At 39.7% G+C, this 25552-nt stretch overlaps 1 protein-coding gene across 3 annotated transcripts in view; it reads right to left on the bottom strand.

Moving 5' to 3' along the window:
• Window positions 1–22354, bottom strand: part of SSH2 (slingshot protein phosphatase 2) — a 291139-nt gene extending 268785 nt beyond the window's left edge. For 2 of the 3 annotated variants that reach the window (XM_032279317.1, XM_032279318.1), the window contains exon 1: window positions 22064–22294. In XM_032279317.1, coding sequence (XP_032135208.1) covers window positions 22064–22126 — 63 coding nt within the window. In that variant the 5' untranslated portion in view covers window positions 22127–22294. Of the gene's footprint in view, window positions 1–22063 lie in introns of all 3 variants that reach the window. The other variant, XM_032279320.1, reaches the window with a different exon arrangement.
• Window positions 22355–25552: the final 3198 nt, after the last annotated feature.

Raw genomic sequence — 25552 nt, 5'->3', positions numbered from 1 at the left:
CCAAACAACAGGTGATAAGGTATAAGTTTAGACGACTTTACTTTCAGTAGAAAACACTTGACGGCACTTGAACAAAGGCATAATACTGTTCTTAGAGTTTTATTCTATCACTGTTGTTTTTGTTATTCTTGTTATTACTACTATTTTTAGAAATGGGGTCTTGCTCTGTCACTTAGGCTGGAGTGCACTGGCATGATCATGGCTAACTGCAGCCTCAACCTCTTGGACTCAAGTGATCCTCCTGCTTCAGCCTCCCCAGTAGCTGAGACTACAGGTGTGTGCCACCATAACTGGCTAATTTTTTTATTTTTTGTAGAGACAAAGTCTTGCTGTGTGTTCCCAGGCTGGTTTCAAACCTCCTGGCCTGAAACGATCCTCCCACCTTGGCCTTCCAAAGTGCTGGGATTACGGGCTTGAGCCACTACGCCCAGCTCACTGTTACTCTTACTTTTAAATGTGCAATCCTCAAGAAAAATGTTCAAAGGGTGCACCCCTGCCCATTGTAACCTGTAAAACAAACATTTCCTTTAAGAAAAGGAAGACCCTATTTGTCTTCCTGTGTGGCAGTGCTGGAGATATCTAGGCAATATTTATGCCTTACTCTACATATGATTCACTATACCTGAGCACCACAATCCAACCGAAGCAAATGGATTCCCAAAATAACAAATACAAGTTATTCAGAAAGTAAGTGTATAAAGATTAAATCATTATATACATAATAAATATTTTTTGTCAATACTATAAGATCTTGTTAGACATATGTGTCAACACTGTAAAACAGATCATTTGTAATTGTTTATGGTTGCATAAGCGTTGGATGAAAATGGTTAACATCCTTGATGAAAGACTCCCAGATAAATTTTATCTTAAAGGTTTTCTGATATCTTGCATTCTACTTTTTTTTTTTTTTTTTTTTTTTGAGACGGAGTTTTGCTCGTTACCCAGGCTGGAGTGCAATGGCACATTCTTGGCTCACCGCAACCTCCACCTCCTGGGTTCAAGCGATTCTCCTGCCTCAGCCTCCCAAGTAGCTGGGATTACAGGCATGTGCCACCACGTCCAGCTAATTTTTTGTATTTTTAGTAGAGAAGGGGTTTTACCATGTTGGCCAGGATGGTCTCTTGACCTCGTGATTCACCCGCCTCAGCCTCCCAAAGTGCCAGGATTACAGGCCTGAGCCACTGTGCGCAGACATCTTGCATTCTACTTAATACCACTTTGTCTTTTGAAATCTTTACGTCATCAACTAAAAGAAAACATTTTTTTGCCTTTGAAATCAAAATATTCATTTGTGTGAATGATATACTTCACAATTCAAACTGAAAAAATATAATAAAATTTGGATATTATTTGTTTGGAATTGTGTTTATTTTGGCCCATAAATTTGGAAGCAGTTATGTTAACATATTCCCTCGAAATACAATTAATTTTATATCCTTATTTCTAAAATGGTGACATTATTCCCTTGGCCATATTCATCTTTTACAAATCTTGGCTGATGTGGCAGAAAAAAAATCATCATTGGTCCATGCTGTTGAGCCCTGGACAACCTCCATTTCTTCATCCTCAAAAATCACATGCTGCACCTATGGTAACAGTAACAGTTACCATTTATTCAAGGCTTAAAAGGGCTGGGTTCTATGTTAAACTGGGTATGCACTGGGTAGAAAATAAAAATGTAAGTTATATTTTAGTGCACATGATCTTACCTGCCATTCTACTCAAGTGCAGGCAACAAAGTAAGCATGGGATGGAAGAAACTGTGCCCCCTCAGACAGTCTCAGTTACAGAGTTGTATGCCTAAAACCATTTATTTTGTTCTTCATGAGAGATTTAAGAAATTTTTTTTAAGGATAATTTTTTTTTCAGATGGAGTCTCATACTGTCACCCAGCCTGGAGTGCAGTGGTGCGATCTCAGTTCACTGCAACCTCCACCTCCTGGGTTCAAGCTATTCTCCTGCCTCAGCCTCCCAAGTAGCTGAGATTACAGACATGTGCACCATGCCCGGCCAATTTTTGTATTTTTAGTAGAGACGGGGTTTTACTATGTTGGCCAGGCTGGTCTCAAATTCCTGACCTTGTGATCCGCCCGCCTCAGCCTCCCAAAGTGCTGGGACTACAGGTGTGAGCCACAGTGCCCAGCCAAGTATAATTTTTACTATATTTGATTTTTGCCCTATATGCTCACTTTAGAACCCTGAGGTGTAACTGACTTCACTGTATCACACTTGGCCCTCATAAAGACTATGTGAGGTAGTAAACAACTATAAGCCCCATTCTACAGAGAAGGAAACACCAAAAGAGGTTATGCACCTTGCTTGGCAGAGAGAGGATTCCAACTTAGGTGGTCCTGATTCCAAAACCCCTGCACTTAATTGCTATGCTATATTGCAATGTTATATATCAATTTTCCAGATAAGGAATGGGAGGCTCAGAAAGGTTAAGCAAACTTACCCTAAAAAAATACTGCTAACAAGTCTCTATACCAGGACAACTCAAGCTTTCTAATTTCAAGTTCCTTGGCAATCTAATAAAATGACTGACAGAAGCTAGGAATCAGTAGTAGGGTACTGAAATGGAAGGAAAATATATTGTTTATTGGGTCCACACATTGATTACACACTAGCTAAATCTAGGCCTCAGATATGTTCTGTTTAGCCCTCAAGATACAGTTCTTTAAATCTGCATTAGTTGTTACACAAAGTTTGACAACAGCTATTCCAAACATTATTCTCCCTTGCTATCACTCAATGATTGAAGTCGGAAGCCATACACTTGCTTTCCCAGGCTCTCTTGCAACTAGAGTAGGCCACGTAACCTAGTTCTAGCAGGAGACTTAAAGAGAAATCTACTGGGAATGCGTAGTTGGTTTCTGGGAAAATTTTTTGCTTCCTAATGAATGGTACAGTCACTGCTGGCACTGTACCTTTTACCCCTTTCTGCAACAAATACGGATGTACTGCCAGAGCTACAATAGCCATCTTTTATGTGGAAAAAAGCATAAAGATGGGAATCAAATACACTATTAATGGCAAAACAGAAAGATATAAACAACTTAGATCTTTATGGTATTGCTGAGCTGCTAAGTTAGTCCTGGACTATGTATATCTTCAGATTTCTTGCTAGATAAACCATAAGTATTTCTATGGTTTAAACTTGGTCTTCTGTTATTTCAATCAATTTCCAGCCAATTTGGTTGCCAACATTTAAAAATCAGAGGATTTCAGACAGGCAGAGTAGCTCACACCTGTAATTCCAGCACTTTGAGGGGACAAGGTGGGAGAATCGCTTTAAGCCAGGAGTTTGAGACCAGCCTGGACAACATAGTGAGACCCCCATCTCTACAAAAACTAAGAAAAATTAGCTGGGTATAATGGTATGCACCTATAGTCCTAACTACGCAGGAGGCTGAGGTGGGAGGATTGCTCGAGCCCAGGAGTTCCAAGACTGTAGTGAGCAACGATCTTGCCACTGCACTTCAGCCTGGGTGACAGAGTGAGATCCTGTCTCTAAAGTACGCCTCGCCCAAGAAAATAAAAAGATTTCATATAATCTGCATTACTAATGTTTCTCGAGATATAAGAGTTTTCTGGCAACACTGGATCTATACTGAGTCACACTGGCAGCCTCTGAGGATAGAGCTCATAGTCTCCTACTTACCACAGATCCTATTTGGCCAGCTTCACTAATGTAGGTCATCTGCCAAATCTTATAGCCACACTTAAAATGTATGACCTCCTGTAACTCAATCTAAGTCTCCATCTGAATATCTAGCATTAAAAAAAAAATCTCCAATTTCTACTAAAGATGTAGTAAATGGCTTTTACACTAGCAAAAACTCTCCTGAAACTGCCCAAGAGACAAGCTATTCTGACATCTATTCTTGGAGCCAAACTCTGGCAATTATTTAACAGTAAAATGGGCAATTAGAGTAGTCAATTTTCCAGTTATGAAATTCTGTGAAACCCTAGGAAGCAATATTTATGAATAAATCCCAAGATTCCAATAATAATCAAGAGTCCAAGAAACTCATGTGTGTGTGTGTGTGTGTGTGTGTGTGTGTGTGTGTGTGTGTTATATGGAGTTTTACTCTTGTTGCCCAGGCTGGAGTGCAATGGTGTGATCTCGGCTCACCACAACCTCTGCTTCCTGGGTTCAAGTGATTCTCCTGCCTCAGCCTCCTGAGAAGCTGGGATTACAGAGCCACCACACTAGGCTAATTTTGTATTTTTAGTAGAGATGGGGTTTCTCCATGTTGGTCAGGCTGGTCTCAAACTCCTGACCTCAGGTGATCTGCCTGCCTCGGCCTCCCAAAAGTGCCGGTATTACAGGTGTGAGCCACCACTCCCAGCCAGCTTCCTATATTTCTTACATAGAAGTGGCAAGGAAATATAAAACCATGGCATCTAAAATCCCCCAACCAAGAAAATAAGGTTGTCATTTGGTAGTCTCAGTAGCAAAGTAAGCTTGTACCACCACTGCACAGTCCTAGTGAAGGGTTTAGGATTCTAGTATCCAAAGCTATCAAGTCAGATCTTACAAGTCACAGTTGTGATGATGTTTTGAGACATTTCAAGGAGACTGTCATTTAGGATAGTTAAACCATACAGACTTTCATTACAAGCAATTTCAAGAAATGACACACCTATCTCAACTGCCAAAAGACCATTTCTGGCCAGGTGTAGTGGCTCACACCTGTAATCCCAACACTTTGGGAATACAAGGCAGGAGAATTGCTTAAGCCCAGGACTTTGAGACCAACATAGGCAACACAACGAGTCCATGTCTCTACAAAAAAAATAAAAATAAAAAAAGTAGCCAGGTGTGGTGGTACACACCTGTAGTTTCAGCTACTTGGCAGGCTGAGGTGGGAGGATGGCTTGAGCCCAGGGTGTTGAGGTGAGCTATGATTGTACCACTGCACTCCAGCCTGTGTGACAGAGACCCTGACTGAAAAAATAAAAATAAATTTAAAAAAACCCGGACTATTTCTTATCAGTTCTTCAGACAAATGTTAATAATATAAATGACGACCCAGTAATTTTAAAAATCACTCAGCTGTGCCCAATAAGCATTACATGAAGATGCAAATATCCAATGCAAAAGTTCATTACATCTCTATCTAAAAAGAATTTTAATAGCTTTAATGGTAACTGTAGATAACCACAAACAACACTTCTCACTATCTTCAAATATACTTCATTACATATGACTTCATTACCATTACCAAGATGGTCATGCCAATTTCAATCCAAGATGTACTGTATACGACTTCTCATAAAATAACATATCTGAGAGAAATATATATTTGACACAATTCAGTAAAGAACAAAATATATCACCTATAATAATATGTATTGAAGCAAAGTTAGCATAATTTTTTTAAAAAATTAGGTACTGTATATAATATTGTACAGAAAGCAAAATATTAAATCTACTTAACATTAGCAATCACTAGCAGTCACTAAACACTATGCAATAGTATCAGATATTGTGCTAAGCATTCATTTAGTTATTTCATGAAAGCCAACAATAATCCTATAAGATATGTATTAGAATTATCTGTACTTTACAGATAAAGAAACTGAGGCTTAGAAAAGTTAATTTGTACAAAGTCACACACCTAGTAAGTGTTGAATATGGCATAAGAAACTAAACCCAACTTAACCACTACAATATAATGCAGCCTATTTCCTAGAGAACAAGTACTTAAGACATACAAGCATTGTTAATTTGGCCAGAGTGGGAAACTGTCCTTTTGGGTCTGGATTTGGCAGGGTAGAAAAGCATACTGATAGCCAGTGTATAAAATACTTTATTCTTCAAATTAATATAATCAAGAATAATTTAGCAGCATTGAAAAAGAAACCTCCATTATATCAACTCACTGTCACATTGTCTATGGATCCTGAAGAAATTCTACTGTCTATGTCCAAAATGGTATTTCAGAAAGTCAGTAACAAATCAAATGTAGCAGGCAAAAAGCAAAATAAGGAAAGATAACTTTTCTAATTTTAGGGGTTTAGAAATAACAATGCTACAAGGCATTTTCTCAACTACTGACCCTTTGAAATAGCATTTTGTATATTCAAATAATTTCCAAAGGCAACTGTCTAGTCAGTAATTTTTTCCTTTGACTTTAGAGCCATATGCAATCTAATTCATAGTGAATTAGGAATTTCAAAGTGAAAGGTTTCACTTTGGTTACAGTAACTATTTTACTGTAATAGGTATCCCATAATATCATATTGTATACACAATAAAATTCATTTTTTAGAAAAAAGGTTTCACTTTGGAGTCAACACAACTATTGCAGAAAAGCTATTTCTAATTAGAGAATCACTATTACGATTATTTCAGAAACGTGAGCCACAAGTAAAATACAGAATAAAAAAGTACAGGCCAGGTGCGGTGGCTCACTTTTGTACTCCCAGCACTTTGGGAGGCTGAGGCAGGCAGATCACCTGAGGTCAGGAGTTCGAGACCAGCCTGGCCAACATGGTGAAACGCCATCGCTATTAAAAATTAAAAATTAGTCATTGTGGTGGCATGCACCTGTAGTCCCAGCTACTCAGAAGGCTGAGGCAGGAGAATCACTTGAACCCAGCAGGCAGAGGTTGCACTGAGCTGAGATCGTGCCACTATTCTCCAGCCTGGGCGACAGAGTGAGACTCTGTCTCAAAAAAAAAAAAAAAAGTACAAAATCAAATGGGAGACTTCGGTATATCATCACAATGAAGAAAGAGTAAAACAAAGAACCTCAACCATAAAATATTCTAAATCACATGTTCAAAATAAGGCAACTTACTTTAAAGAGTAGGCTATACCAGCAGCTTAAATGATACAAAGTCTTATATATAGCAGTAACTTATAAGTGTTTGCCAATGAATTCAATCTAATAAAGTGAGAAAAAAAATCTATGAAAAAACATTATAAGCTGAGATCTGTTAAAATAGTCTTCTTCAAAGTGTCTTGAATTACCCGAAAGGATACCTGGAAACAAACTGAAGACTAATTTGGTGACCAACATCTCTTATTTCTAATTTTCAGCAGACTGACATTTTGAATAAGCTGATCAATACAGAGGTCCAAATCAGCTTTGTGCCTTGAAATATTTTCATTTTTGAGCCACAACTATATTTTCTATAAGACAATTTCAAGAATATAAGAACACTACTTGTGGGGTTTTTTTGGTGTTTTTGGTAGAAATGGAGTCTTGCTAAGTTGCCCAGCCTGGTCTGAACTCCTGGGCTCAAGTGATCCGCCCACCTTGGCCTCCCAAAGTGCCAGGACTACAAGCATGAGGCACAATACCCAGCCTCCTGTTTTGTTTTGTTTTTTAATAAAGGTACCTTAATTTTTTAATCCTATAGATTAAAATCACACAAAATGGTGCTTAAATGAAAATGTCCTAAAATATTTTATTTCTCCTAAAAGCCTAAGATTTAATTTTCAAGATTCTATATCACACATGTTATGTAAATGTTTAGTAGGCAAGTATGGGAGTAGTTCCTGGATTTTTCAATTGCACCTTGCCTAACCAGATGTCCTTTACAGTCAATACAGTTTCCTTTAAAGTTTAATAAAAAAAAAAAAAAATGGAATCAGCATAAAAATGCTCAGCGTTTCAGTTTGTATAGACAGATCAAAGACAAATCAACATATTATGTTCACAGAAAACTTAGTGTAATTTTTTTTCAGCACTCAAAGAAGAAATAGGTTTCTGTTTTTTGATAGGATTCAATAATAAAAACTGTAATCTAAATGCAACCAAAGCCTGAACCAAGGACCTCTTGTTATATCATATGTGAGTTCATTCACATGTTCCCTATTGTTGCTTCAGACACTTATAGAAAAAGCACATTCAGTTGCTCTGGAAATGCATCTAAGAGCAGCATTCAATTTCAACTGCCAACTGCTCGTAATAGCTGGATTAGACAGATCATTCTTCTCACCTATTGTTTCCCTTTACAAAGATATATTTAAATCCATGAATACACTCAGTGTCTTTGGATTCTCCATATTAAAAAAAGATATCTGGCAATTTCTATTTTGTCACATGATTTATAGTCTCAACCACTAAAAATTATTCAGTTTACGATTTGACTATGCAAACTAAGGTGACCACTTGGCAACGATCTGTCCTGCCATATAAAAAACATTCAACAGATTAATATGCTGCTAAGCATAGCCTATTAAATCGATAAACTCTCAAGGGAAGAAGATTTTTAAAGGCTACAGTTGCATTAATCATTCGGTATGCTGCTCCAGGGTCATTACAAAATCAAACACAAAATACTCTGCTGTGGAAATTGGCAACTAAAACAAAGATTTTCTAATTTAAAAAAATGAAGCCATTACGAAGTAACAAAAATTTAAAAAGTGATAAAGAGAAATAAAACTCTGAAATAGGCTATCCATGTGAATTACAGTGCCATAAAGCAAATAACTTCCCCACCAAATTTGTTATAATGAAAAAAGTGCTTATAACCAAATAACAACCTTAAATCACCATTATTATAAAAATGATTAATACTTTGTGAATACATGTTTATTTGGTGCCAGGCATGGCGCTAATGCACTCCCTGGCTTAACACTTACAATATTTTTGTGAAAGAAGTACCATATTGCCCTATTTTATAGGTGGGTAAACCAAAGCATAGAGCAGTTAAGTGACTTGTCTAAGTCTAGTAAATTATAAATTCAGGATTCAAATTTAAGTAGACGGTTTTCCAGACCCTGCGCTGCATCATGTTGTTAAAGGTTTTTTCTTTGTTTGTTTTTTGAGACAGAGTCTTGCTCTGTCACCCAGGCTGGAGTGCAGTCGTGTGACTCATTGCAACCGTGGCCTCCCAGGCTCAAGCGATTCTCGTGCCTCAGTCTCTGGAGTAGCTGGGTTTACAGGCATGCACCACCACGCCCAGCTAATGTTACAGGTATTTTTGAAGGCCTAAAGAGAGAAGTAAAAGTACTTTTAGGGCTTCCCCACCCTCCAACCCGGCATAAGGCTTAAGTTAGGATAATTGGCAGATAACATTTTTATTCTAAATTACAATCACTTTATCAAACCCCAAAGAATCAATGAGCTTCCTTAATAGATTAAGATGTGTTACAAGATGCTAACATGTGGTTTATCCTAATACTTGCCTGAGACATGCTAAATATTGTAATTATGAAGAAAGGGCTATCTCAAATTCCTACTGTTTCTATATGTGTCTGATGCAACAATAGGAGAATCACTGCTCTAATCAGCAATCTGCCTGGAGGTGTCTTCTTTAACTTCAATAAATATAATTTCTTACAATTCCTTATCTGTCTGCAGCAGTTAAAAAAAAAAAAAAGGTTTGTCAGCTTGTTTCCCTTTTCTTTAAGTGAGGAAAAGTACAGAGATGGGAGAGCAAGAATGGGCGAGGGGCAAAGTATTACCCAGTATTACCCACAAACACCAAATAACAACCCTAAATCACCGTCATTGGTGATTTCCAAACTTTCCAAACATAGAAGTTTCAAATCTGGCTCCCATGTCTTAGATAACTGATCTTATAATAATCACTCTGTAGAGAAAAAAAAAAACAACTGGCTTCTACTTGTAAATGAAACTGAAAGGGATTAATATCTAGAAGGAAAAAATTTATCTCATTTTGCTAGCTGCAAAGGTATTTTGCTCCTCCATCTTTTCAATTTAGTTTGTTCTGAATTCCCTGACCATTATCCCCTTTAGTACTGATGTCTTCTTCACCTGTACACATTTGGTTTGTGCCTTTCCTACTGCTCACCATATGAAGTAATTATACATGCTGAGTTTATAGCTGCCTTCCCCACTAGACTTGTAAATTTGAAGGCAAAGATAATGCCTTATAACATCCCTCAGTGCTTGAGAAGGCTCTCAACAAACTTCTGCTGAACTGCCTTAGTATTAAGTACTAAGGCAGAAGCAGCAAAAGGACACAAATTGCAATGATTCAAACTATGGCAGGGCAAACATAACGCTTAACACTAAATGATTAAAAAATAGAGTACATGAGGCCAGTACACATGGCTCATGCCTGTAATCCTGACAGCACTTTGGGAGGCCGAGGTGGGAGGACTGCTTGAGCCCATGAGTTTGAGACCACCCTAGGCAACAAAGTGAGACCCCATCTCTATAAAAAATTTAAAAATTTAGCTGGGCATGAGGGTGTGTGCATCTGTGGTCCCAGGTACATAGGAGGCTGAGGCAGAAGAATCCCACTTAAGCCCAGGAGGTTGAAGGCTGCAGTGAGCCATGTTTACACCACTGCACTTTAGGGTGGGTGACAGATGGAGATCCTATCTCAAATAATCAATCAATCAATCAAACAAACAGCACTTTGATTGACACTGAGACGGTGACACCAAGGGTGGGGGAGATTTAGTATAGTAGTAGCTTTCCGACTGTGACAAAGTTCAAATCCCAGCTCTGCCATTTCTAGCTAGGGAATCTAGACACCTCCTTGAGACTCAGTTTCTTCATCTGTAAATTGAAAACAATAACAGTACTACTTCCAATGGTTATTTGTGATGCCTAGTTAGCGCTGAACCCAGTGTCTACAATCACAAATTTGCAGTCACTTTAAAAAAAAAAGCCAATTATATTCAAGGTAAAAGTAAGGGTGCAGATGTTAAAATTCAGAAAAAATTATCTTTACTTCTCCAGCCTTATTTTCTGCACTTTACATGGCATCAGCATTGTACTGCCTCTGGTTCCCAGCATATATCATGCTATTTGTAGTCCTGTACCTTAAGTTCATGCTTAGGAATGCTTCTTTCGTCCAGGCGCTGTGGCTCATGCCTGTAATCCCAACAGTTTGGGAGGCTGAGGCAGGCAGAACACTTGAGGTCAGGAGTTCAAGACCAGCCTGGCCAACATGGCAAAACCCTGTCTCTACTAAAAATACAAAAATTAGCCAGGTGTGGCGGCACATGCCTGTAATCCCAGCTACTCGGGAGGCTGAGGCAGGAAAATCGCTTGAACCCAGGAGGCGGAGGTTGCAGTGAGCCAAGATTGCGCCACGGCACTCCAGCCTGAGTGACAGAGCAAGACTTTCCAAAAAAAAAAAAAAAAAAAAAAAGAATGCTTCTTTCCCTCCTGTTACTCACCCCCATAACCAACCCTCTGTTTGCTGACCAATTCCCGCTCACTCTTCAAGGCTCAAGAAGTCCTTGCTGGCCTTCTTCCTCTTTCTCAAGGCACATGTATTTGTGACTACTACACTGTAATCTATTCACCTATTTAATATCAGTCTTTCTACTTCTTCTCTAAGCTTCCTGAGGCCAGAGAATAAGTGGCTGCTGGATCCCCAGCAGTGGTATAAATAAGTAAGTAGATAAATATGTATCAGACATATAAAGATACTAATTACGTTTTTCAGAAAATTGAATCAAGCAGTTCCATAAAATCTAAGCTGGAACAGAATATTACCTCTCCCCATCTATTTCTAAGCACATTCTTTCCCACTCAATAAATGAAGTACTTCCCTCTATCTTTCAGGAAGTCTAGAGAACCCTGGGACCTTCCATTACATTTCATAGCCAAGAGTACCTCACCAGGCTTTCCCTTGACAGGAAAATGAGGGGCACTGTGATCAGCAGCTGTGCTGCTCAGATGGGCAAGACAATGCCGGGCAGTTTATAAACGTATTTAAAAAGAATTCGGTGCTGAGAAACAAAGGAAGGGAATGGATGAGATTACCTACACAATATAGCACTCATTAAATACTTCTGGTTAACAAAATTCTTAGGGTATTACTCATGTATACCCAGCCTCTGAGATATTTTATGTTGGGTAAAGGGGCTCATCAAGAATTACACTTTTTTATTTAAATTGGAAATAGTTTCCCTACTACTAGGTTTACTGAATGGAAAAACTACAGCTAGGTGTTCTTGCTTTTTTGAAATGGATTAACAAATAAATATAAAGCATGGACATGTGAATGTTTTCAAAAGGCTAGGCACTGCTATAGACAACACTACAGCAGGCATTTAACGGAAAAACAGTAAGTCTTAAGCCACTGAAACCAGGAGTGATATTTAATGGCACTACATAGGAAGGCAGTACTGCACAATATCTTTTTCAGCATGAGCATAATCCAGAAACTGCTCCCTCTTACTTAAAGCCAGATGGAAAAGATGAGAAACCTGAAGATACTTTTTGAGTACCAAAGGCCTTCTCTTTCTCTGGACTTCCCAGATACTTGAGTGAAAATTTAAAATGTAAGCTAGTTTAAAGTTTATTTTCTATGCATGCAATTCAATAAATACTAAGTAATATATACTAACCTAACAAAATTCCTATGAGACTTGCAATGGAACTTCAATGGAACATACTTCAGCTTACACTTGAATTAAGTATTGGAGAATTTAGTATTTCCCAAGGAGGAGTGCCATACCATTGGAAAAAAGGAGTGACTGTGTCATAAAATGAACTGGGACAAGCCATTAACTATTTGGAAGAAAATAAACATAATCCTTACTTCATATCATGTAGTAAAATTAATTTCAGACAATTAAAAGTAAAATATAAAAATAATACCATTAATAGCTTTAAAACATATAGTTCTAAACTTTTTCAATAAGTAGAATATTTCTATACTTACTAAGAAAAAATAATGGAAAACCCACACGCAAGACTGAATTGATGGCATTAAAATGTTGTAAATGTTTGTATATACAAATGAATAAAATAAACAAAACAAAATGGCAAATGAAAATTTAGGGGAAAATTTGCAATATTCTTAGTATGTAAAGAATACTGGCCGGGCGCTGTGGCTCACGAGTGTAATCCCAGCTCTTAGGGAGGGAGAGGTGGGAGGATAGCTTCAGCCCAGGAGTTCAAGACCTGCCTGGGCAATATAGCGTGACCCCATTCTCCACAAAAAGGAAAAAAAAAACAAAAAGACAGAATAAAAAAAAAGAATACTTACACACCAATATGGAAAAAATAAACAGACATGAAGAAAGCTGGGCAAAGAACATGAATGATTTACAAAACAAGTAGTATATAATAAAACACATAATAACAAATATTTGAAAAAATGTTTAGCCTCTGATTTTTCAAAATGTAAATTAAAACAACAATAAAATACTAGTGATTAAGAGAAGGGGTTCTGAGGTCAGACACCAGACCTATAACCATGGACAATTCACTTCACTTATCTGAGTTTGAATTTTCTTGGTAAAATCGATAGAATAGTAATACCCCACAAGAGTGATGTGAAAATTAAGCAACGTGATGCACATAAGGTACTTAACACAGTGTCTAGTATACAGTAAGTGTTCAATAAATATCCCTATGACAATGATGATACTTAAGGCTGTGAGCGTACAATGAAACATTTTTATACACTGCTTGTAAACAAAGATTGATTCAACCTTTCTGCAGGATAATTTGGCAACATGTATCAAAAGTCTTAAAAGTGATCATATCCTTTGGGCTTTTCAGGATATCTGCCTATATCTGCTTAAAAACAACGGAAGAACTCAAAATAGAAAAGATTGCTAAATATGACTATATCCATTGATCATCCATTGATTGATGTGTCAAATACCTTTTTTTTTTTGAGAGGGAGTTTCACTCTTGTTGCCCAGGCTGGAGTGCTATGGCATGATCTCGGCTCACTGCAACTTCCGCCTCCCAGGTTCAAGTGATTCTCCTGCCTCAGCCTCCTGAGTAGCTGGGAGTACAGGCACCTGCCACCAAACCCAGCTAATTTTTATATATTTAGGAGAGACAGGGTTTCACCATCTTGGCCTGGTCTCGAACTCCTGACCTTAGGTGATCCACTCCCCTCGACCTCCCAAAGTGCTAGCATTACAGGCATGAGGCACTGTGCCCAGCTCCATGTGTCAAATACTTTTGAGCTTTGATAATACAAAAATATGCAAATGACCCAGTATCTGACTTATAGGTTAGTGGGGGAGATAGGTAATAAAATAAGTACAGTAAAAAGATAAGAGCCACCATGGGTAAGTACAGGGTGCTATGGTATGCGTGCAAGGAGCACCTACCATGGTCTGAGGGGGTGGAGTCAGGGAAGCTTCCCAGAAGAAGTGACATTTAAGCTGAGACCTGAAGAATGAGTAGGAATTAGTTAGGTAGAGAGATGAAGGAAAAGTGTTCCAGGTAAAGGAAACAGCATGTGCAAAAGCCTAAAAACCAAAGGAAGCATGGGCATGTCAGCTTAACTGTGAGCAGTGTGCAAGGCAGGGACTTGGGAAGAGACAGGGCTGAAGAGGAATGCAAGGTTGGCTCATTTAAGGTCTCACTAGCAATCTGAATTGTAGACTTTATTCTAAGAATCATACAAACTGAATTAAAAAGCAAATAGTTTGTTAAAAAAATACCATAAAGTGTTAATATTCATAATACAGCAAAAGGGTACACAAACTGAAAAGAAAAATAGCTCATAAAAAGGAAATATGATTGAAGTGAGGGTTGCACAACTCTGTAAGTTAACTAAAAATAATTGGATTGTATACCTACTAAAACAGGTACATTTCAGAGTTTATAGATTATACATCAAAAAATATATCTTTTCAAAAACTTTAATGTAAATGCCTAATAAGCATTTGAAAAAAGTACCTGACCTAACAATAAAATACAAATCAAACCAACTAAGTACTACTGTTTATCCTAAAAAAATAGTAGTGATTAAAATAAAAATGAAATGAGGCTGGACACATTGGCATACGCTTATAATCCCAGCTACTCAGAAGGCTGAAGTGGGAGGACTGCTTGAGCCCAGGAGTTCAAGACTAGCCTGGGAAATAACAAGACACCAACTCAAAAATAAAAATGAAATAAGAATATTCACTGTAAATTAGGTTAGGAAAAATGAGCATTCTTATACTATGCTAGTTGGAATAAACATTAATTGGAATAATCTTTCTAGAAAGTATAAATATATAACAGAAGTCTTAAAATTATTTATTCCTTATAATCAAGTAATTGCATTTCTTGAAATCGTAATAAATGTTCCCAACTGAGTCAAATATTTATAGCCAGTGATGCTTATTGTAATATAATTCATAATAGAAAAGAAAGTGCTGGATGTGGTGACTCACATCTGTAATCCCAGCATGTTGGGAGGCCGTGGTAAGAGGATTGCTTGAACCCAGGAGTTTGAGACCAGCCTGGGCAACAGGATGAGACTCCATTTCTCCAAAATATAAAATAATTAGCTGGGCATGGTGGTACGTGTCTATGGTCCCAGCTTTTTGGGAAGCTAAGATGGAAAGATCACTTGAGCCTAGGAGGTCAAGGCTTCAGTAAGCTGTGATTGCACCATTGTACTCAAGCCTGGGCAACAGAGTGAGACCCTGTCTCAAACAAACAAACAAACAAACAAAAAACCGGGGGTGGAGTGGTGGTTAGAAAAAACAAATGCCAATCAATAATGGAATGGTTAGAATGAGTTAAAACTACTGAATGCATCAGGGTGCAATGGCTCATGTCTGTAATCTCAGTCAGGCATGGTGGTGCACTCCTGTAATCCCAGCTACTTGGCAGGCTGAGAAGGGAGAATGGCTTGAACCCAGGAGACAAAGGTTGCAGTGAGCTGAGATTGTGCCACTACCCTCCGGTCTGGACAACAGACTGAGACTATGACTCAAAAAACAAAACAAAACAAACAAGCAAACAAACAAAAACTACTGAATGCAGTCATTTAAAATGATACGGCAATACATCTGTGATATATACCAAATTTCTAAAAAAAAAGATATAAAATTATATATATAGAAGCACTTCAGCTTTATAAAATAAATGGCACATATCTTTTTTTTTGTCTTTTCTGTACTTCTCTGTATTTCTGGATTTCCTATAATAGTCATTTCTGGAGTTTATGAAAATTTCTAAAGCTGTCTTCAAAAAATTCAAAAGCATCACTTTTTTTTCTCTGTCACTAATACATAAATCAGGAAAAGCATTACTTGTGTTTATACTTAATAGAAATCAATTTCATATCTGCCTTGGCTTTATTTTCTCTACTGAGGGAGAGAGTTGTGCCATATTTAATACACATGTACATATAACTCAATATTTATTTAGCATCAAGAAATAAATATATATATGTAAATGGATTTATCAATTAATTAAAATATGCATCTTAAATGTCAAAATTTTGGTGAAACTTAGAAGGGCATCTAAAAATACACCACACTCAATTCTGACTGCTTAAATCAAGATTTAAAACAAGAGTAAGTCTTCTTGTGATAATTCAGAATCATCAATAGGAACATATAATAGTAGCTCTCAGGAGCTACTGGGTCCTAGAGGGCTATCTGTCCCTATATTAAGTAGGCAAGAATTGCTCAATTTTTTTCTTATGCCAGCTACTCGTGGTTTTTTTTTTTTTCCTCTTCCCTTGTGGTGAAACCAACAGCCATCCTTTCCCAGCACCATAGGGAGCCTGCCTTTAGCAGCACCTGTAATTTTCCATTCTCCTTTTGCTGTTGGTAATCTAAGAATAAGGAACCTAAATATCCACATTAATAAGATTTATGTATACATGAAGAGTTGATAGGCTTCAAACAAAGCTATCACCTAAAATGATTTGCACAAACTTAGATGATTCTGTTTTAGGTAGTCAAGGTTGCAATATATACGAGCTCCAGAGAGAGTGAGTTCTTGATTGTGCCTCATGTCTTGCACCTTTACTCAACTGGCAGTCAAGTCTGAGGATCGGAAACTGCATATGCTGTTTCTCTTATCACAACATGGAAAGAGATATAAACCAGCAGTCAAGGAACTTAGTTCTATGCAGTTATTACACCCACATATTGCCACTTTTGGCCAAGTCTTTAAACTGTGGTACCTGTCCTGCATAACTTTTGGAGTTGCTTGAGAATTAAATTAGATCACAAACACACACATACACCAAAAACCACTCTGAAAAGCATAGGGCACTACAGAAAACTAAAATACTATTATTGTATTATACTGTGTTTATTTAACCCTGGACCAATATAGGTATCAATTCAGAAAATTCACAGCAGACTAGGGGTTGGTGGGAGAACAGGGAGGAGATGATGGTGAAAGGGTACAAAGTTTCCATTAGACAGGAGGAGTAACTTAACCAGTTATCGTACAATATAGTTCCTGTAGTCAATCATAATGTAGTGTACATTTTGTGGCCGGTCACAGTGGCTCATGCCTATAATCCCAATTCTTTAGGAGGCTGAAACAGGAGCATCCCTTGAAGCCAGGAGTTCAAGGCCAGCCTGGGCAGCAAGTCCCCAAGTAAGTCCTCATCTCTACAAAGAAAAAAAATTAAAATTAGCTGGTCAGTTCCAGCTACTCAGGAGGCTGAGGTAGGAGGATCACTTGAGCCCAGGAGCTTGAGGCTGCAGTGAGCTATGATTGTGCCACTGCACTCCAGCCTGTGCTATAGTGAGACCCCATCTTAAAAAAGAAAGGGCCACTCCTGTAATCCCAGCACTTTGGGAAGCTGAGGCGGGCAGATCATGACGTCAAGAGATCATGACCATCCTGGCCAACATGGTGAAATCCCGTCTCTACTAAAAAATACAAAAATTAGCTGGGCGTGATGGCTCGTGCCTGTAGTCCCAGGTACTTGGGAGGCTGAGGCAGTAGAATCCTTTAAACCCAGGCAGAGATTGCAGTGAGCCAAGATGGCACCACTGCACTCTAGCCTGGCAACAGAGAGAGACTCAGTAGAAGGGAAGGGAAGGGAAGGGAACAGAAGGGAAGGGGAAAGGGAAGAGGGAAGGGAAGGGGGAAAGGAAGAGGGAAGGGAAGGGGGAAGGGAAGGGAAAAGGAAAAGGAAGAGGGAAGGGTAGAGGGAAGGGGAAGGGAAGGGAAAAGGGAAAGGGAAGGGAAGGAAAGGAAAGGAAAAAGGAAGAAAATTACTAAGAGAGTAGATTTTAAATGTTTTCACCACAAAAAAAGCTAACTAGGTGAAGTGATATGTTAATTAGCCTGACTTAATTATTCCATAATGTACACATGTATCAAAGCATCATGTTGTATACCATAAATATGTGTTGTCCATTAATGATACATTTTTTTAAATAAAAAAGAAGTTTTAAAAAAGAAAATTCATACCAGAAAGAATAGAAAGAGACAGAGATGATTCTTTCATTGCCCTCTATTAATCAGGAAACACCTATAATCTAGGAGGAACAATATCTATCCTAAGAGTTGACATCTCTGATCCCTCCCCTCCTAAATCTAATCAGTGCCCAAGTCTTTTCCACAACCCTTCACATCTGTCTCCTTCTTTCCATTACCACTTCAAAATCCCAGTTTGGGCATTTATTATCTCACACTTGGGCTTCTAGAACAACCTCTCACTGGCTCTACTCATGGCTCTCTTTTTCAAAGCTCTCTGATATCTTTGATATCTACTAGGTCAATTTTCTTAAAATAGGCCAGGTGTGGTGGCTCATCCCTGTAGTCCCAGCACTTTAGAAGGCCAGGAATTCAAGACTAGCCTGGGCAACATGGTGAAACTCCATCTCTACAAAAAAATACAAAAATTACCAGGCTTGATGCCTATAGTCCCAGATACTAGGGAGGCTGAAGTGGGAGGATCACTTGAGACTGAAAGGCAGAGGTTGCAGTGAGCCAAGATTGTGCTACTGCACTCCAGCCTAAGTGACAGAGTGAGACCCTATCTAAAATAGAAAATAATAAAAAAAATTCTTAAAATGCCACTGTGATCATATCTACTCAAAACCTCAGCAGATTCTTCATTACCTTCTCCATCACGTTCAAACTCCAAACTCCCAAGCTCAGTAGTCCCCGTGCAGCCCTAGCTGCCTCCTCACCTTTATCTCTTACTATTCTCCCTAACAAATCCTTCCTCAAACTGATCCATTTAATTCCTTCAGATATGCCCTGTACTCTTTTGCCTCTAAGTTTTAAAGTACACAATTTCTCCTGACCTGCAATACTCTCTTCTTCACAGCTTCTATTTTGGCCTATAGAAATTCAATCCATTCTTCAAGAACTAGTTTGAGAACCACCTAGTAGACATACTTCCTTGATCACCCATGAGAAAAAGATTTGATTCTAAAGTTAGACACATCTGGGTTTGAATTACAACTCCAATCACCTACTGGCTGAGTGACACTGGGCATATTCCTTAATAACTCTTTGCCTCAGCTTCTTCATCTATAAGATGGGGATAAGAGCAACTTCCTTGAGGCATATTGTGAAAAAAGTAAATGAATTAGTTCATGGAAAGCACTTAATATGATGCCTGGCATAGATGAGGACCCAAGAAATGTTAGATATTGTTATTACTCTTATTATTTATTAACATTGCCACTAGTGAACTTATCTTAATCTGAACTCAGATAATACTTATGGCCATTACAAACTCTTCACATACCTACAGTATCATTCCCCTCATTCTTCTTTTCCACCCTCTTACCTCATGTTTGTGCTTCCTCCAATGCTCCAGCCCCCCAGATTGCATGATCCTGATGAACAGGTCAATTTCTTATACATCTTGGTATCTACAATGGTCACTCACACCTAGCATATTGTTTAATGCCTAATGAAACAACACTAAAGAGCTGGCAGTATTAAAATGCCCTGCATTCTATAGTGAAAAAGTATTAACAGCATGCTTAAAGTGATTAATTTAAAAATGTAAATTTCCAGCCTCACAAAATTAAATCTCTTCTTTCATGGTTCTTTAGGTTCTTTTTGCTCTCTATTTTAAAACAAACAACCCAACCTATTTATGCAGCATGAGATGCAACAGCAAAATATATGGAGGTCAGACAGCAGCCAAATACGAGAGTACAAGTTCCTCTAGACAACTCAGCTGAACAGAACTCTGGATGAAGTCCAATAGGAAGACAATTTGAAGGGAAAGGTAAGCAGCTTATCAGTTATGCTAACGATGCTGATTGGTACACCAACCTTCAGATTCCTTTGCATACTGGGCCAAGTATAAACAACTGAAATAACCAGTGAAGTTGATATAGAAATATTAGTCATTTTGCTCAACAACTGAGCCTATTACACAATCAATTTAATTACCTATGTCAAAAGTGACTATTAACATACCTCAAGATTCTAAAGTAACTCAAGTTTTGGCTAATGAGTCATAGCAAGTGTACAAAGTCTTATTGTATACTAATTTACTTCAAGTAAATTAGTATGAAGACAACTTGATATACATATGTTGTTATCATAGCATAAACTGTTTTCAAAAATGCCTAAGGAAAATAATGTTACTATAGTACTGATTTCTAGTTTATTTCCATGACTTTACTAACTTTCAATCGATTTCTTCAAAATTAGGCCTAGTAAGCACAAACCAAAGAGTTTACTAGTGGAGTGACTTAAGAAGATTTGATGGTATGTTAATGACTTTCCAAAAACTAGCATAAAGTACTACACATAAGACTAAATTATATTAAATTTTTATCCCTATGATACTTATCTTCGGAGGACCCTAAAATGTTTTGCCGGCTTTGAAGCACAAAATCTTAGACTTAGAAATAGTCTTAGAAAAGTCTTAGAAATAGTCCCCTACTGCAGGAATTCTTTATACTGCTTCCCAGGCAAAATGTTCTCCAGCCTTTGCTTGAATATTTCCAGCAATGTGCACTCACTATTTTGCAAGGCAGTGCACTCCACTGTTACAAATTCTTCCTTACAATCACTGGAAATCGCCTTCCTCAACCAAGGATCTCAGTTCTATTCTCTGAAACAACACGAGATTATCTTAACCTTTGAAATACAATCACTTATTGAATTAAGATAGAGTTGTCAGTTTGTTCACACAAAATGCAATGAAAGCACAGAAAAGAAGAAACCACAACCATACACAACAAAATTCTGAAATTCAGGGAACTATACTGAAATCACAAGCCAGCAAATTTCAGGATATCAAAGCTCACACTTCAGTTAACATACAAATATTAAGAGTAACCTGATTTTTTTTTTAAGTGGAAACTGGTAGAGTGTTTATTAAATACCTTTTTTTTGCAACTTGTTACTACTACATCCATCAATACAGTTTTTAAAATTACAGTTCTGTAGGAAGTTCAAGGTGGTTTTTCCAGTTGCTTGCATTTTTCATTCAGTCTATTTCTCTCTAAAACATCTGGATGTTTGTTTTTCAAAGCCCATTTGCCCCACTGGTGCAATATGTTGTTTTTAAAAATAAATATTTTCAAAAACGAAGCCTAAGAGAATGGAGTGTAAAAGAGTGGGGGTGGGGCGAGGAGAGAAGGCAAAGACGGGCCCAGCGGGGAAAGGCTGGCTACTGTGTATTTTCCTTCTGGGAGCATGCTTTATTGGCATAGGCATCCGAGGTAACGAGCCATACAAACACGACTAAGAACAAGAATGATCATGAGCAATGAGTATAAAGCATAAATATCTGTAAGACGGAAATATTTTGGCACTGATCACCAAGCAGTACCAGATGCTTCGGGACCTCACAGAGGAAAGGTAAGAGATCCGAGAAACAGAGATCAATGCCACCCTTTGGGGTGAGGGGGAGGAGGGAGAAACCAAGGAGTAACTACCGTTGGGCAGTTCAAAGCCTGAACAGTACGGGGCACAAGAAAGCCAGCAAGTGACTAGGGGAAGGCGCACCCTGGCGAATCCGAAGAAGGGTGTGCAGTGTGCAAATACTGAACGGGTCCATGAAATGGTATGGGTAAGAGATGTGGGTGTGGGTAAGGGGCAACGCAGGAGGCTCACGGTCCCCTCCCTGCAGCAAAGCAACAGAGGGTAAAAGAAGGGGGAGGGTGAAAAGCAAGAATGACTCATTACCAGAAGGAAGTGCTCAAGCCATAGGGAGGCATGCCGCAGGGGATTTCAGGGCGAGGATTGTGAGGAGCTAGGTGCTCAGAGTGATGGGGGCAAAAATCAACGTCTCATAGTTCCTGCTGCTCGTCTTTAAGATGAGGGTGTGGGGGGTTCGCGGCAGCCGAGTGCCAAGGCCTGGGAAGCGGCGCAGCGCGTGCGCAGTGGGGTTCGGCGGGACCCGCTGAGGCAAAGCGGAGCCGCAGTGACAGAAGCAAGCGGAGCGGCCGCCAGGAAGGACTCACCGAGGCGCAGGGGCTGGAGGTGGTGCTGGGGGTAGGTGACCGCTGGACCGTGACCAAAGCCATCTAGGCGCTGCTGGGTTGTTCCGGGCAGGGCATTCTTGTCCTGAGTGTGGGGGGCGGGAGGGTGACGGAGCCGGGATGGGGAAAGGGGTGCGGGATGGGGGTGAAGGGAACGGGGAGGAGGAGGAGGCCGCGGGAACGGCTGCAGACTCCGCACCCACCACCAGACTCTCGCCGACTGACGCGCGGAACGGGCGGCGGGCGGGCGGTTCGGCAGCTGCGGGGCACAATGAGCGCTCCCAGTGCGCAGGCGCCACCTGTCAGCTACCGCCTCTCCCCTCAGCGCGCGCCGCCGCCTCGCCGTAACCCTTGAGTTGCCGGAAGCCGGTCGAGTGCGTGCGCCTCGTACCGCCGCCCCCTCTTGGGTTGCCTCCTTCGCGCTGGAAACGCGCGGTTTGCCCGCGCAGGGTGCTGTGGAGTGGGGTGGGGGAAGGGGCCAAGGGGAGCCAGCCGGGTGAGGGGTCCCAGGGCGAGGGGGGCCGCTGGAGTCCTCACTCCTCAGAGACAACCATCTTCTGAGGTGGGGCGGCGCAGAGCTTAACCAACCTTAGAAAAAAGCAGCTGAGGTGAAAATCCTGAAGCAAACTGGTGGGAACGGGCTCCGCGGGGTTTCAAACCCTCTCACTGGGCGCGGACAGGACTGGGGTAGACCAGTTTGCCCCCTTCGCCCCGGTTATCGGTGGCTTTTTCTGAACTTTACCACCCTTCCGTCCATGTTTTATGATGAGACTTCTGGAAAGAAAACCATTTTCCGTTTGATACCCTGGAAAGGTTAGTGGTACCCTCATGCTTCCTTCTATTGCCTGTCTAAAGACTCTTTCATTATTCCGGAGGAAAGAGAAGCTGAGTGCGCCTGGGAGTCCGAGGAAGCTGGGCTCGCTGACTTGTGAGGGTCCAGCCTTCTATTGACCTCCCACTTGCCTCCTGCTGTGAAGACAGTCTCTTAATTAAACAGGCTTTGCTCGTTAAGCGTTCTTCTCCTTCGTGTCTAAATGTCATTATTTCACAGACCTATGTAAAAATGTAGATTAAAAGATATTTCAAGGGAATGATTTTCTCAGAGGTAAACTGTCAGCAGAACATGAGCCAAGAATGTAATGGAAAATCAAGATTAAAATGGAAAAAAAATCACACAATGCAAATACCACTGATTACTTACACAAAGAAAGAGGGTTGACAAAGCTTTTTCTCAGTCTGAGTGGAGGAGCTGGTAAATACCACCGTACATATCAAAGCTGTAGAAAACACACACACTCGGGAGTTTGCAGTTATTAAAACCCACCCCCTCCTGTTTATCACTCAAAACCCTTGGATCTCGTTGCTCCTTTTAAACTGACAGGGCTGTCATGAGCTCTTTCTGGCTGCTGTACGGTTAAATGCCACAAGAGTCCTCTGTGCTGAGCCTTTGTTCTCTCCCTGGGGCCCTGTGGTTGAAATAATTAGCAGGGAGGTTCCATCAAGAATCAGACACTGAGGGTCCCTGTACTGTACAGTCCTATATGGAGTGTAGTGCAGGGAAGCCAGCTGGTAGGCTTTTGCCCCCTGGTGGTGATCAGGGGTGCCTGTGAGACAAAATTAAACAAAGATGGATGGTTCACAGATTAAACAATCTGACTGTGTTTTTTCCAGAGCTCCGTAGTAAACAGGAAAAGAGAAGGCAAGGTTCAGAAGTAAGAACTTTGAACCAATGCATGGGAGACCAAACAGGAAACTAGACACATAGCCAAGAAATACACATAGCCGGAAGCTGAATGAACTCAAATAAATGAAATATATGTGGTTTATGAACCAAAATATCATTCTAGAAAAAGTAATATTCAAATCCTTAGGTCTTCTTACTGACTCAGGGACGACAGCACTGATTATCTACTTATTCATGGTAACATGCTCTTAAGAAATTCTTTCGGAAGATGAAAGGCTTAAGCCCATTAACCTTGCAGTGAGAAAGAGCTCTACCATAGGAATCAGAAGACCTGGTTTCTAGTCCCAGCTCTAAAACCTTATGTAAATGGCTTGAACTTTTTGAGCTTTAATTCCTTTATCTCTACAATGGAACCCTAACTCACAGGATTCTTGAGATAATGTATGGTAAAGTGGAGTATAAACTGTAAAGCTTTCTATGTAATTAAGATAACTTTTTTTTTTTTTTTTTTTTTTTTTTTTTTGAGTATCGCTCTTGTTACCCAAGCTGGAGTGCAATGTTGCGATCTCGGCTTACTGCAACCTCCACCTCCCGGGTTCAAGCGATTCTCCTGTCTCAGCCTCCCAAGTAGCTGGGATTACAGACATGCACCACCACACCCGGCTAAGTATTTATTTGAGACAGAATTTCCCTCTTCTTGCCCAGGCTGGAGTGCGATGGCGTGATTTCTGCTCACCACAACCTCCGCCTCCGAGTTCAAGCGATTTTTTTGCCTCAGCCTCCCGAGTAGACATATGCCACCACGTTTGTATTTTTAGTAGAGACAGGGTTTCTTCATTTTGGTCAGGCTGGTCTTGAACTCCTGACCTCAGGTGATCCACACTCCTCCGCCACCCAAAGTACTGGGATTACAGCTGTGAGCCACCGAGCCCGGCCTACTTCGCCTACTATTAACACAAAGAATGACAGCCAGCGAAGTAAAAGAAGTAGGCCAGATGTGGTGGCTCACATTTGTAATTCCAGCACTTTGGGAGGCCGAGGTGGGTGAATCACGAGGTCAAGAGATGGAGACCATCCTGGCCAACATGGTGAAACTCTGTCTCTACTAAAAATACAAAAATTAGCCAGGTGTGGTGTTGCGCATCTGTAATCCCAGCTACTCAGGAGGCTGAGGCAAGAGAATCCCTTGAACTCAGGAGGCGGAGGTTGCAGTGAGCCAAGATCGCACCACTGCCCTCCAGCCTGGCAACAGAGCTAGACGCCATCTAAAAAAAAAAAAAAAAAAAAATTGTAGGAGAAGTAGATTAGTGGTCAAGACATGTTTCATCTTTAGGTAAGTGTAAAACATTTTTGTTCCACATATCTAAGGTGATAAAATTCTGATCAAAATTGAATTCACATGGTTTGTATCAGGAAGTTACAAATTCACATGGTTTTTATCAGGAAGTTAAATTATTAATTTTCAGGAAAAATATCTCTTCTTGGTATATACCTTTTAAGGAAATGAAGATTTGGAAACCATTGGTGCATGTTCATTAATTTATTTACTAATAATTGAGAAAATATTTATTGAATGTGTATCATATACTACACACTGCTTTAAGAACAAGACAAATGTTTATCTACCTCTTAGGGGTGCAAATCCAATTAACAGGGAAAAACACATCAACAAATAATTAGAGCATAGTTCAGTGGTGCCATGGCCTCTGTCACCTCTACTAGGAGCCAAAGGAGATATGTAGAAATACAAGAGAAGTCTATATATGTACAAAGTTTTCTATAGAAAC

The sequence above is a fragment of the Sapajus apella genome, unplaced genomic scaffold, assembly GCF_009761245.1.
Source record: "Sapajus apella isolate SASKATOON/1434 unplaced genomic scaffold, GSC_monkey_1.0 scaffold12, whole genome shotgun sequence".
NCBI classification, from domain to species: Eukaryota; Metazoa; Chordata; class Mammalia; order Primates; family Cebidae; genus Sapajus; species Sapajus apella.
The sequence above is the reverse complement of the archived record's forward strand: the minus strand, read 5'-3'. Positions and strand labels throughout refer to the sequence as shown.